Consider the following 15,160-nt stretch of genomic DNA (forward strand, 5'->3'; position numbering starts at 1 on the left):
TAGTTCATTGTTTAATTCCAGCATTCACTTCCAACATTCTAATGTTTTCATGTCCTACGCTGTGTTGTGATTTACACATGGCGTCATGTTAATATTGTCTTAGTATGCCTCCTTAAAACAAAATTCCTTGACGTAATTATTCTCATATTTACTGTGCATTTTCGGCAGTTCTCACTTGCCACTAGAGGGCGATCTGACGATTTCTAGGGGTTTGTACTCCCGAAGTTGTTGACTGTTTTTCTGCTTGTCAGCTAGCTAGCAGTTCTCAGCTGTTAGCAGTCAATGGTTAGCAGTTTCTTACTGGCCACATTTAATGTAACAAGTCAAACAATTCATGGTAACCTGGTCAATAATTAATTTGGAGCCAGCGTTTATTTAAAACAGACGTTTATTTGATTTCAATTTGTGCCGTTGCCCGGGTATCAAAAGTGGCAAGCGGCTATTTGAGGGACTACGTTTTAATTTCCGTTTCACGGTAGTCATATTGAGGAAGTGTTGGATTGGAACATAAAGCCAGGCACACATATAAAACACGTTAAAAATACTGTCGGCAGAAACACACCAATCTACATTTTGGACTGTCTGAGTCACAGTAGATTTTGTAGGCAGGGAAGTCGTGTTATTAGATAAAGCACGTCCACTTGTCCTGGTATGTTTTTAGTGATGGTGATTTTCTGTGTTCTTTTTGGATTTTCCATCCAGATTCATGTGAGAAAGAAACATAATAGTGTTATCTGATAACTAAAGAAGCATTTTGGATAATACTATAGTCGGACTGATTTCAAAGGATGGATGAAACGAGAGGTATCAGCAGTTCACAAGGATGTACCAGGTGTATCTTGGTGTTACAACTGTAGTGTTTTAAGTGTTGTTGACCAAAGAAAATGCCTTCAAGTGTTCACACCCATTGACTTTTTAAAATGGATTCAATTTAGATTTTCTGTCACTGTCCTACACACAATGTCATAATGGAGTTATGTTTATTGACATTTTTACAAAGTAATTAAAAATGAATAGCTGAAATGTCTTGAGTCAATATGTATTTGTTAAGGCAAGCCTAAATAAGTTCAGGAGTAAAATGTTCATTAACAAGTTGCATGGACTCACTCTGTGTGCAATAATGACTACCTTATATCTTTACCACACACATACATTTATCTTTAGGATCGCTCAGTCGAGCAGTGAATTTCAAACACTGATTCAACCACAAAGACCAGGGAGGTTTTCCAATGCCTTGCAAAGAAGGGCACGTATTGCTAGATAGTTTTTTTTTTTTAAGTTGACATTGAATATCCCTTTGAGCATGGTGAAGTTATTAATTACACTTGGGATGGTGTATCAATACATCCACAAAGATACAGGTGTCCTTCCTAACTCAGTTGCCCGAGAGGAAGGAAACCACTCAGAGATTTCAGCATGAGGCCAATGGTGACTTTAAAACAGTTACATGTGATAGGAGAAAACTGAGGATGGATCAACAACATTGTAGTTACTGCACAATACTAAAATAATTGACAGAGTGAAAAGAAGGAAGCCTGTACAGAATAAAACATAATCCAAAACATGCATCCTGTTTGCATCAAAGTACTAAAGCAATACTGAAAATGTTTTGGCAAAGACATTACTGAGTACCACTCTCAAAGATGTCAACCTTAGTGGTGACTGTATCATGTTATGGGTATGCTTGTTATCGTTAAGTCTGGGGAGTTTTTCAGGATAAAACAAAAATAATGGAGCTAAGCACAGGCAAAATCCTAGAGGTTAACCTGGTTGTCTGCTTTCCACCAGACACTGGGAGATGAATTCGCCTTTCAGGAGGTCAAAATGCCTTAAACAATAACCTGAAAGGCCATATAAACACTGGATTTGCTTACCAAGAAGACAGTGAATGTTCCTGAGTGGCCGAGTTACAGTTTTGACTTAAATCACCTTGAAAATGGTTGTCTAGCAATGATAACCAAACGATGTTACAGATCTTGAAAATGATGTGCAAATGTTGCACAATCCACGCGTTGGAAAGCTCATAGAGACTCACATCTGTATTTGCTGACAAAGGTGCTTCGGCAAAGTAGTGACTCAGAGGTGTGAATACTTATGCAAATGCGATTTCTATATATAATTTTCAATACATTTGCCAAAATTTCTATTGAGGTATTGTGTGTAGATGGGTTAAAAATATATATATATTTAATCCAATTCAGGCTGTAACATAAAATGTGGATTAAGTTCCCTCAACTTGAATACTTTCTGAAGGCGCGCTGTAAGAAGATCATCAAAACAACACTGAGAGGCTGAAGGTCGTTCTGTATTAAGAGCGGATTGGAGAGAGAGAAAGAGAGGAAGAGAGGTGAGAGAGACACCTCAGCAAGTATTTGAATAGAGACAGACACAGCCATGTATCATACTAAATAGAGTTCCTTTAATGTCTGTGTGTGTGACACGGAGAAAGACCCAAAGTAGGTCAAACAGCAGTTTGCGAGCAGTGCCATCTGTCATTAAGAGTAGCACAGCGTAACGTGTACAATGAGTGGACATTGTAACAGATGTTAAACACAACGGAAACGAAGCTGCGGCAGGTTTGAGTCAATTTCATTGGAGTCGACAGTCAGTCAATCCAGAAAGTAAGCTGGAATTGCACTTGACTTCATGATTGAATTGAATTTAAGTTTAATTGACCAGAGATATATTTGCATATGGGGGGGTTTAGGTCTCAGAGACAAAGGGGGAGGATTTAAAAGAGGATAAGAGGTTGGGGCGGGGGGGGGGTATGAGATCTCTGACTATCTGTGTGACTGACTGGCCACTGTTCAAACAAGACAAATGGCTATTTGCATAGTGATGCAGGCACCACTACGCTCGAATACTACAGTATTCGAGGAGACTGATAGAGGGTGACGGAGGGGATTTGTGCAGTACTCCTTTCATCCATCTCTTTTGTGGACACAAATCCCATAAACCTCATCATAATCTGTTGTGGTGTGAATGAATTTGTGGCTTTTCTTCAACAATATGTATTATAGGGAGATCTGTGCTCTTTTGCGCCACAAATGTGGCCACATCACTGTGTGCTTTCTCTCTTCTACGTTGATGTGTGTTGTTGCCATCTCTCCTCTTCTCCCTCCTACTGCGTCTTAACACAGAGTGACAGTGGGTGGCTGGTGTCACTTGTCAGTCAGCGTAGGAGTCAAGGAGGACAGTCGGAGGCCCCAGGCCCACTGCGCACACGCACGGACACACACATACACCACACAACTATGAATATAGGACAACGGGACTTTTCCCCGTTCGAAATCACCACCGACGTGCCGTGTAGACGACCACACCGACCCAATCAATGGAGGTTTTCCAACCACGGGGGAACACACACAGCTGTACAACAATGTAGGCCTCCATAGGGAATCCATAGTGAATTCCACTCTGGAGAAAGAACTTCCACATGCAGACGCAGGCTTTCCATGATAGAAAAACCACTATGCCCACCCAAACGTTACCGGACTGGTTCAGATTTGTACCTTTCACATGATTCTTTCTGGCATGGATTCCGGCAACTATGTTGGGTGTATTTCTGAGGTGTCCTAATCAGGGATTGATGTAGATTTAGAGTCAATATATCACCAATCTTCATCCTATCTACAAGGGTGGCCAATGGCGTTGCACCTTATTGACATGTAAATTCAACTAATTGATCTGAACACATAAACACATCAAATTTAATATTTCTGCGGTAGCAAGAGGAAGCATAACCAACCCTGCTACAGGTGCGCAACGGGGCCAGCACAGTACAGCTAGCATCTACTTGTCTCGGCTAAGTAATGTGAATCAACCCATATCCTTTTCCCGTGTCGGCTTACAGTACAGAGAGAGAGATATAGAGAGGGAGGGATATTCCCTGCCAGGTCCCCGGGGAGGTTTAAAGCCCATTAAGTAGAACAAACACACACACACACACACACACACACACACAGTGTAGGTGGAATAACTGATGAGGACAGAGCGAGAAGAGGTGCAGCAGGGTTTCTGGTGTAAACACAGAACCACACTGTGAAGTTGGAGAATAAGTCTTTAATTCCCCAGTCCCCACTGCCTGTGCTCTCTGTAATGCCCCTATGAACTTTGGTGTCTTATTATCGATTTACCATTGTCATTTTATGTGTTGACTCGATCCTTGGTAATGTAATGGTCCTAAAGCGGTTCGAGCTGTTATCTATTTGAATTTACCCAATTGCCCAAGGTACTGGCGACAATCCTTAGACTCTTAAGACCCCAACCCAAGAGGGAATCACTGCAACCTACGCACCAGGATCCTCCAAAATAAACCACCATTTTGGAGGGGGGGGGGGGAGATTGCCTTTGAAAAGAAGTGTTACAAACTCTACAGGCCTTCACGTATCGACTGTTAGAAGGCACACTGTGTCACGAAGTGGAATTGAGGCCTTCACAAGTTCAAGCCACAGCGCGAGGCTACTTTAAGGGTGTCAGAAGTGTGACGCGACTGACAGCAGTGCTCACAGCGGTATTTTTGGTGTTGGCGGCCATTTTGTGCCATTTGCGTCCCAGTCGCCCTAATGTTCTTCAGTAAGGCCGTAGGGCTAGAGCAGCTGCTCTTATTCAGATGTATTGCCATACTGTCATGTAACAACCACGCACACTGCGTAAGCAGACGTATTCCCCAGTCACTCTGGATAAGGGCATCTGCTAAATGACTCAAATGTGAAGTGTAAATCCATTTTCTCTGCCCATTTTGCAGTTTCTTTTTAAACATACACAACACAATTTTTAATAAGACAACTGAATGCTGGCGTGACTCCATTGAGAACTAAGAGAACTAAATACATACATACATACATACATACATACATACATACATACATACATACATACATACATACATACATACATACATACATACATACTATTTTGATTCAAGTGAGCTTTTCGTCTGTCGCAACGCAATCAGATTTGACATTCGAGGTGAGATGTTACATAAGACCTCTATATACAGTGGGGTGTGAAATTATTGACACCCTTGGTAAAGATTAGCAATAAGGACTGTATAAAATAATTCAACTATTGTATGCGCAAGACAAAAATGGAAAGTATTTTATACTGATACAATTGCTCAGAGAAAAAACAAATATTTTCAAAAGTAATCTCTTTTTTTTCAAAACGGAAGGGGTCATATTTATTTAACACCGTTGTTATTGCTCATCTTTATGTTACATTTACATTTGAGTCATTTAGCAGACTCTCTTACCCAGCACAACTAACAGTAATGAGTGCATACATTTTCATATTGGTCCCCTGTGGGAATCGAACCCTATACTGCACCAACGGAGTCGCACTTAATCAAGTGTGTCAATAATTACAGACCCCGCTGTCCATCCAAACAACACGAGGAGCTCGATCAAAACAGGTTCCTAGGTCAGAAGTGGCTACGGCGTGTTTGACTGTAGAGGTCCTGACATCTCCCTCAATTCCCCCTGCGACTCTGTCCAAAGGCTTGTTTGTGCAGTACTGATTAGTGTTTCACAGCCGCGCGCCAATGTTACTTTTTAAACCATTGGATTCAATTGCATTAAAAACATTACAATCCAGGTGACTGGGGTTTCCTCCCAAATGGCAACCTACACCCTCTATAGTGCACTACTTTAGGGCCATAGGGCTCTGGTTGAAAGAAAGAGAATGGGGTGTAATTTGGGATTCAGGCTGGGATGTAGAGCATGTCATGTGATGTTAGCATGGAAACAGGAGGGGGAGAATAGGGGTAGAAATAGCGGTATCAGGTGCAAAATGTTCTCCCCCCCGTTCTCTCGTTTAGCAGACCAGGCGATGGAGGTGGAGGGATATATAATGAAGCCCAGTTTCACATTTGCACATGTACAGTATTTCTTACCTTTGTGTGTTCCGTATGCTACAGTTGCAGCCACCTACGCCTCCCATTTTAAAACCTCTCTTTCTATCCCTCTCTCTTTCTACCCCTCTCTCTTTCTACCCCTCTCTCTTTCTATCCCTCTCTCGCAGTGCGGCAAAGGGGCGGAGAACTTCGACAAGTTCTTCACGCGCACCCAGCCCCAGCTCACGCCCCCCGACCAGCTGGTCATCGCCAACATCGACCAAGCCGACTTCTCAGGCTTCTCCTTCATCAACCCCCAGTTCGTGCACCCCTCCCTGGTCTCCCTGCACACCGTATGAGGGGGAGGGGGCCACGGACCCCCTTCCTACCTCTGCTCCCTACCTAGCACTAACCCTCCACCAACTGCAGCCTCTTCAAGCCAAACTCCCAATCACCAAAACTGGTCCAACCCTACAACAACACAGACCCTGATATCAACCGCCCTTTTGAGTTCCTCTATCAATGTATTAATGATGTGTCCTCTAGGAATGGGACTTGGGGCTCTGAGTGAGAGGAGTTGGTGAGTGGAAGTGCTGTGTGTTAATGGTGAGGGGGAGGGTGAAGGTTTGAGGAAGGAGATGTATGTAGGGTTGATATACTTTCCCACCCACCTGTTGTTTGTTTTCGGATGGGCAATTGTTTGAAATGAATCATGATAGATATTGAAATGAATCATGAAAAATATTGAGATGACTGACCTGTTGTTTTGAATGTGTGGGGACAAAACCCATGAAACTATGCCAGTTTTTTTTTCTGATTCTAGAGCGAAGGGTTAACTTCTTGTTAAACCCTGTACTGGCTATACTAGTCTCCATTGAAACCCAAGGCAACTACAAACATAATCTCTTGTTTTGAGCTATTGGGTCAGAGCCAAATATGAGGTCAGTACAGGGAGACTATGTTTACAGTTTTACCTTATGTTGGTGAGATTTTATTTCAGTATGTGTCATTACAGGTGCCCCTATGTTTCAATATACATCAAATAATACACACCCAGTACAAATATCATGACACTCTAACAATAACACACACATACAGATGTAGGATCTTAATTTGATCACCCTATTGCAGGAACACTTTCCTGCATTGCAAATTAAAATGTGTAATGTGTTTGAGGTTTAAAAAGGCTTCTGAAGTTTAATTTCCACTTAGACATTTCAGACTTGTTTTTTTTCCCTTACGAAAAATGTATCAACCCCTTAAAAAAAAAAAAAAAAGGCTATCAATTATAATCCACATAATAACTCACATTTCCTGTAGCCGCACTGATTATTTTCCTGCTGTAGCAAACTGGCTCAAATTAAGACCATACATCTGTACACACACATTACATTAACATAGGGATATCTTGAACCTTGAACTCCAGGTTATCTTGTCATTAGGTTTACAACTGTGAGTGGACATTGAGACAGAACGCAGTAGAAGTTGTGGTTAGAGGAAGTAGGCAGTGCAACAGTCCCATCTTCTTTCAACACCTACACAAGAATCACAGGTTAACAGAGGTATAAAGGTGGTCGTTCCAAAAGCAAATGGTGATCAGGTAGCACTACTTTGTGACAGCCATTTTTACTATCCTCCTGTCCCGACTTTGTTGTCACTCTGCCCACTTATCAAAAAGGCCCTCAATGGCCATGATTCTCTTTAACCTGAAGAAGTCCTTCAATGTTAAGTTCCCAAGGGAAATTTATTGAGGATTTAGGAAGTAAATTACCTAAAACTCTTTTTTTTTTTTTTGAGCGAGAGAGAGAGAGCGAGAGGTAGCGACTAAATTTAAATTGATGTCGAGTTATTGTTTGCTTACTCAATGAACCGTGCAATATTATATTGCATGCTTATACCCTTATACATGGCTATAACGCCATTCTAACCATGTTGACTAGAGTATCACGTTATTAATACGATTAGTTCCCTTTTCTGCTTTTATGTGATGTCATGCACCCCCCCCCCCAATTAGTTCTAATTAATATTTTAGTGTAACACATACCAGTGTATTAACTCTTTTGTAAATATTAATGAGCTATTTAAAAAGAAAAAAGTATAGTAATCTCGCAGATTTTATACCAACAACTGAATGTGATTTTATTATGTTAGATAGGTTAACATATTTCTATGTAAAAAAAAATAAAGTACCCCAAAATATTATCTTTGTAACAATTAGGTGACAAAGTCTTTTAATCGAGTCGGTCGGGATTAGCAAAGCGAGAGAAACATCTGGACGACTTTTGCCGCAATTATCAAACGTTTTTCCCGTTTGCTCTCGTCTCCATCGCACATATCCGATGTCCTTGAATGCGATCGCTGACTGAATGTATGCCTGGCTCTTGTATCTGCATGTTGTTGGTGAGGATTTAAAAATAAGTTTAACAAAATGATATAAATGCTGCATGATACTCAGTACCAGTAACCAGGCCCGTGGTTGGATAGCAAGGAGTCTCTGCCCAAACACCAGATCCAAGATCAGCTGAACCTACCCTAATCCTAGCCATTCACAATTAGGAGGCTATGGTCAAATCTGACTACAGATATGTGTTTAGGGGAACTCCTAAACACGTCTCTGTACTAGACCAGATGGGACAACTTGCTCTCTAGTGTCTCAATGAAGGGATTTTGTTTCTTCGTATCGTTAGTATTGTTTGTTCGTGTAAAAAAAAAAATACAACTTACATTATTTGTATTGTCGTCGTTTTTTTGTTTGGTTATAGATTCTGCTCAAGTGATACAGGAATGTTTTGCGGAATTATCATCATAGCAATTCATATCTTAACATCCAACTGTTGCTAGATTTATACAATTCCCTCGACTTTTGCTCCTATAAACCTTTTCCTAACCTCGTAACTGTGCCAAACCTGAAACAGCCAGAACCCGACAATAGCAGCGTTGCACTAGCTCTAGTCATACCAATGACCCGTCAATACCGAAATCTTATCAATACCGATGTGTTGTCAACACACATGTTTTTTCAATGCCGATGACTCGTCAATACAGATGTCTCTCCCTGGTAGACTCTTAGTGGTTAGTCCAAGAGAGCGTGCCAACACCACATTTCACAACGTCTTTCCGACCCATGTGCTTCTCACTAAAAATATGTAGCTAAAGGGATTGCTAATTGAAATAATGTCGACGTGGTTCTGATGCCAGACAATCCGGCCTGTCGTTTCTTGTAGGTATTGTTTTTTTTTTATGTCATGTTAGCAGCCTACACCTCTGTGGGAGTTTACCTTTATGCTTTATAGCCGGACAGCAGTATGACCCTTCGGCAATACCATGCCTGCTTACCCCTTACCTTAACTCCCTGTGCCTATCAGTCAGTGTGTGTGTTTACATGTGCGTGTGAGAGAGGGAAGGAAGGAAACCATAAATGAGTGGCTGTTGAGTGAATAAATGAGTGAGTGTGTGGATGAGTGAATAATTGATCGGTGAACAACCCCGTTCCTCATCCTATTGGCCTGTTAAATCCCCCGTCCGTCCGTCCGTCTGGGTAGCTCATCTCCTCTGTCCATCCTTCCATTCCTCCCCCCTTCCTCAGTGCCTGGACAATCGATCCATTCCCGAACTGACAAAGCCCTCATCCCTTCTCCTTCAAGATCCAATCAGTTCATGAAAGCAGTTTCGTCTGAGAAACTTGCCTCTACAGGCTGACACCTACCTGCCCTTCTTGCCCCTTCCAATCCTCCCAAAACGTACTGGGGAAAGAATTGGCCAAATGTGTTCTTTTTCACCTTCGTTTACATCCTGCTTTATATTTTCCTTTGCCTTAGCTCCTACGCCTGTGTCCCAAATGGCACCCTATTCCCTATATATTGCACTACTTTTGTCCATAGACCCTGGGCAAAAGTAGGGCACTATATAGGGAATAGGATGCCATCTGAGAAACAGCCAGCCTCTCCCCCATTCTCTGTTGATTCATGTCCAAACCAAGCGCTTCTTCTGTCCCTGTACATAATGATTTAGATATCTACATAGACTTGTAAAAGAAAGAATATATTGTATTTTGCAAATGGTTTATGTTCATTCTCCCCAAAAACCCTTTGAAAGCGAGTCTGAGCTACTTACCTTGTAATCAATAGTGTAATTTGTACCTACTGTATGATAATGCAAATAAAAAATAAAAAATGGCTATTCGGAAGCTGTCTTTTTTACTTAAACATGAACTCAACTCATCAAAATCCACCATTATAAAAAGCCATTCCTGGCAATGACCTGACTCTATTTAAAGGTATTGGGTAACACTTTGCGGTCCATAATAAACCATTTCTAAGGCATTTACAAATAGTTTGCTCGCCATTTACTAATCAGTACTCCCACATTGAAATTACACTGGTCACTCCAAACATTTTGAAAGTGTTTCTAAAGTACAAATGGCGCTCACTTTACATTGCAAAAACAGTACTAATGATTCATATGGTGAACACACCATTTATAAGTGCCTTATAAATAGTTTATTACAGACTCTGAAAATAAGGTGACATTGCTGTCAACTCACATTCATCAAGTGTTCTGATTGCACTCAAAATGGGACTGGTTTTTCTAGTCTGATTTTAAGAGATGCCTCTCCTGCAGAGCCCCAATATCGCTGTCACAGTTTCCTCTCTACTGCTGACATGGACAGGAAGTTTGCAGTTGATATAAGGGAAATCAGATTTGAGCAAATAAAGTATGAAAAAGGCACAGAAAATGGGGGTTTCAGATGTGAGGAGGAGAAGTCAGACGACCTTTCCTGGTTCTATGGTTGTCAACACATCTCCACTAACAGAAAGAGGACCGACCACAACCAGGAAACAACTTCCACTAACAGCAAGAGGACCGACCACAACCAGGAAAACAACTTCCACTGACAGCAAGAGGACCGACCACAACCAGGAAACAACTTCCACTGACAGCAAGAGGACCGACCACAACCAGGAAAACAACTTCCACTGACAGCAAGAGGACCGACCACAACCAGGAAACAACTTCCACTGACAGCAAGAGGACCGACCACAACCAGGAAACAACTTCCACTGACGGCAAGAGGACCGACCACAACCAGGAAAACAACTTCCACTGACAGCAAGAGGACCGACCACAACCAGGAAAACAACTTCCACTGACAGCAAGAGGACCGACCACAACCAGGAAACAACTTCCACTGACAGCAAGAGGACCGACCACAACCAGGAAACAACTTCCACTGACAGCAAGAGGACCGACCACAACCAGGAAACAACTTCCACTGACAGCAAGAGGACCGACCACAACCAGGAAAACAACTTCCACTGACAGCAAGAGGACCGACCACAACCAGGAAAACAACTTCCACTGACAGCAAGAGGACCGACCACAACCAGGAAAACAACTTCCACTGACAGCAAGAGGACCGACCACAACCAGGAAACAACTTCCACTGACAGCAAGAGGACCGACCACAACCAGGAAACAACTTCCACTGACAGCAAGAGGACCGACCACAACCAGGAAACAACTTCCACTGACAGCAAGAGGACCGACCACAACCAGGAAACAACTTCCACTGACAGCAAGAGGACCGACCACAACCAGGAAAACAACTTCCACTGACAGCAAGAGGACCGACCACAACCAGGAAAACAACTTCCACTGACAGCAAGAGGACCGACCACAACCAGGAAAACAACTTCCACTGACAGCAAGAGGACCGACCACAACCAGGAAACAACTTCCACTGACAGCAAGAGGACCGACCACAACCAGGAAACAACTTCCACTGACAGCAAGAGGACCGACCACAACCAGGAAACAACTTCCACTGACAGTTGCTCCAGTTTTAAATGTTATATGGACACAAATGGCATTTCACAATGGCATTTCTCATAAATGTCTGGTGAAAATGAAGCCTCCTGATTTTATGATCCCTTACGGGAATTAACACACGCGATTAAGATGTACGGCAGAGGTTTTACAGTACGTCCACAATCTCCTGAAGCTTCCGTAACAGACGTCCAAGTGTCTCTTGCCATTTGGAAAAGCGTGATGAACCGTAACCAAGGTTCAGTAAGCCTGACTTACCATCACATGTGAGGACCAGGGGTGAGTGCATACGGACATTAAAGTTTAACACGCGAAGCGAGGTGCTGAATTTTTCATTGTGGACGCTGCGGCACAATCAAAGTATTTTTGTCAGTCGCTGGCTTTCTCATTTACAAGCTCGCTGGCACAGGAAGGCCCCTGCACCTTTGGCAACCAGGTCAGAGAAACAGAATATAAAAACTATACTAAGCTGTGGTAGGTAGGTAGGTAGGTAGGTAGGTAGGTAGGTAGGTAGGTATGTAATGACATTGCTCACTGTAATGTTTGTGTACTTAATACTTATAATTTCATATCTGTGTTTGTGTGAATGCATTTGTGGAAGAGCTTGCGATAAGCATATTCTTGTACTGTGTACGCTACACTATATCATGTGCATCATGACAAATCAACTTTGATGTGGCACGGACAGACGTGAGTGCTGTACACCAAACCTTATGCAGATGTGTTAGTAGGTTGATCATCAGCTCCATTGCCGGGTAGACTGAAGGAAATGCTGGTGTTGATGGAGGACTATGGTGTAATGGTCAGATCTGTTAGAACTTATCAGAAACTGCAGCGTTGAGGCGGATCTACAGAGCGGATATCTACGGAACGTCTTACCAACCAACCAGGCTCCACGGTGCCTGAGGGACCAATCAATGAGGTGGAAGGAGCTACAAGCATTTCATGTCATTTCAATTCGGTCAATTCAAGGGATGAAATTCAAATATTGTGAACAAGCAGATATACAGTGCATTCGGAAAGTATTCAGACCCCTTGTCCTTTTCCAAATTTTGTTACATTACAGACTTATTCTAAAATGGATTCCTCACCAATCTACACACAATAGCCCATAATGACGAAGCAAAAACTGTTTTTTCTAAATGTTTGCAAATGTACCCCCCCCCAAAAAAAAAAATGATATCACGTTTACATGTGTTCAAACCCTTTACTCTCCACAGCATGATGCTGCCACCGCCATGCTTCACCAAAGGGATGGTGCCAGGTTTCCCCCAGATGTGACGCTTGGCATTCAGGCCAAATAGTTCAATCCTGGTATCATCAGACCAGATAATCTTGAGTCCTTTTAAGTGCCTTTTGGCAAACTCCAAGCGGGCTGTCATGTGCCTTTTACTGAGGAGTGGCTTTCTTCTGGCCAGTCTAACATAAAGGCATGATTGATGGTCCCTCTGACAGAGATGGTTGTCCTTCTGCGAGGTTCTACCATCTCCACAGAGGAACTCTGGAGCTCTGTCAGAGGGAACATCGGGTTCTTGGTCACCTCCCTGACCAAGGCCCTTCTCCCCCAATTGCTCAGTTTGGACGGTGGTTCCAAGCGTCGTCCATTTAAGAATGATGGAGGCCACTGTGTTCTTGGGGACCTTCAATGCTGCAGTTCTTTTTTGGTACCCTTCCCCAGATCTGTGCCTCCACACAATCCTGTCTCGGAGCTCTATGGATAATTCCTTTGACCTCATGGCTTGGTTTTTGCTCTGACATACACTGTCAACTGTGGGACCTTATATAGACAGGTGTGTGCCTTTCCAAATCATGTCAAAATCATTTACCACCGGTGGACTCCAATCAACTTGTAGAAACATCTCAAGGATGATCAAAGGAAACAGGATGCACCTGAGCTCAATTTCAAATCTCATAGCAAAGGGTCTGAATACTCATGCAAACATTTATCAAAACCTGTTTTTGCTTTGTCATTATGGGGTATTGTGTGTAGATTGAGGGGGGAATATTTAATCAATTTTAGAATAATGCTGTAACATGAAATGTGGAAAAGGGGAAGGGGTCTGAATATTTTCTAAATGCACTGCACTATACAACACAAGGCTTTACAATGACTTCACCTGAATGAGCAAAAAAAAGCCCACTGATAGTCCCATGGAAACATACAGATCTCGTTCTCTCTCTCCCTCAAGAGGCCAAAGGCTGTTACACAGAAATGGTACAAACATACATCAAGCTCTTCGATCTTTATACGTTTCGAAATAAAAAGCAACACAAACAAATGACATCTTTAGCACTCTGTCGTGGGCGCGTGGGTGGGGTGAGGTGGTGGGCAGGAGAGGAACTGCCATTAGATTTGTTGAATCTCTCTCTCCCCCTTAACAGCAATTAACCCTCTTCAATAAGACAGCATTTGCTGTCAAGCCTGGTATAATTTAATTACTATAAGGCTGGTGATGAAGAGCCATGGGATCCCTCGCTGCCGTATTAAGCCGCCATGGGCCCCGTCCCAAATGGCACACCTATTCAGTACACTACTTTTGACCAGGGCTCGTAGGGCTCTCGTCAAAAGTAGTCCGCTATGTAGGGAAAAGAGTACCATTTGGAACGCAGAACCATATCATTGTGTCAACGGCTTCCCTGAATCTGAATCTAATGAACTGTCTGCTCTGCTCTACCAGTAACCATTAGGGATGTCTGCTCAACGTCTGAGCTGCTATAGCCTGCAGCTCTTAAAGTCTGTTCATTGCTCTAGTGGGAGTATTGGAAGCTCTGTGAAATCAATGGGTACTGTATGTTCAGGGAACTTGTTAAAAGGTCTCTCTCAAATCCAAATGAATTTATTGGCATGAGAAACAAACCATCAATGTATTCAATATACTTCACATTGTAATAAAATAATAAATAATAAAATAGAATAGTAAAAACGAAATAATATAAATAAAACTCTACTGATAACAGTGGATAGTAATAGAAAGTATAATCAATAATTGGTTAAACATGAAAAATAACAAGCAACTATTAATACTACTAAAATGAATGCTGCATTGTTATTTACACTAATACCACAACTATCCCTACTATTATCAATCTCTCTCTCTGTCTCACTCACTCACACACACATCCCCTGTTTCATTTTACCAGAGTGTAGTGACAGCCACTCCTCTTCCCCAGAGTGTGTAATCTCATTTAGTGAGCCACTGGTTTGAGAACCAGGCCCAAAACCCTTCTAATTCTCTATTTATCCAATTATGAACACAACAACCTTGACCTTCTCTCTCCTTCACACTTGCAGGGTGCATCCCAAACAACACCCTATTCCCTATATAGTCCACTACTTTTGACCAGGGCCCTAGTGCACTGTACAGGGAATTGGGTGATGCTGGGTGCTTCATATTTAATGTCCAGCTACGATGGGGATGAATCATAGTGGTTCTGTAATGTCCATAATGGGGGGGTTAAAGGGAGCAGTGGGTTTTGAAAGATGGCTGTTGCTGAGTTATA

At 42.4% G+C, this 15,160-nt stretch overlaps 1 protein-coding gene across 1 annotated transcript in view; it reads left to right on the forward strand.

Moving 5' to 3' along the window:
• The window catches only part of LOC118364978 (protein kinase C alpha type), a 251,842-nt gene extending 241,834 nt beyond the window's left edge, over positions 1 to 10,008 (forward strand). Inside the window, exon 17 of the mRNA XM_035746840.2 lies at positions 6,022 to 10,008. Within this exon, the coding sequence (XP_035602733.2) occupies positions 6,022 to 6,192 (171 nt within the window). The 3' untranslated portion in view covers positions 6,193 to 10,008. The remainder of the gene's footprint in view (positions 1 to 6,021) is intronic.
• Positions 10,009 to 15,160: the final 5,152 nt, after the last annotated feature.

The sequence above is a fragment of the Oncorhynchus keta genome, chromosome 32 (assembly GCF_023373465.1).
Source record: "Oncorhynchus keta strain PuntledgeMale-10-30-2019 chromosome 32, Oket_V2, whole genome shotgun sequence".
Lineage (NCBI taxonomy): Eukaryota > Metazoa > Chordata > Actinopteri > Salmoniformes > Salmonidae > Oncorhynchus > Oncorhynchus keta.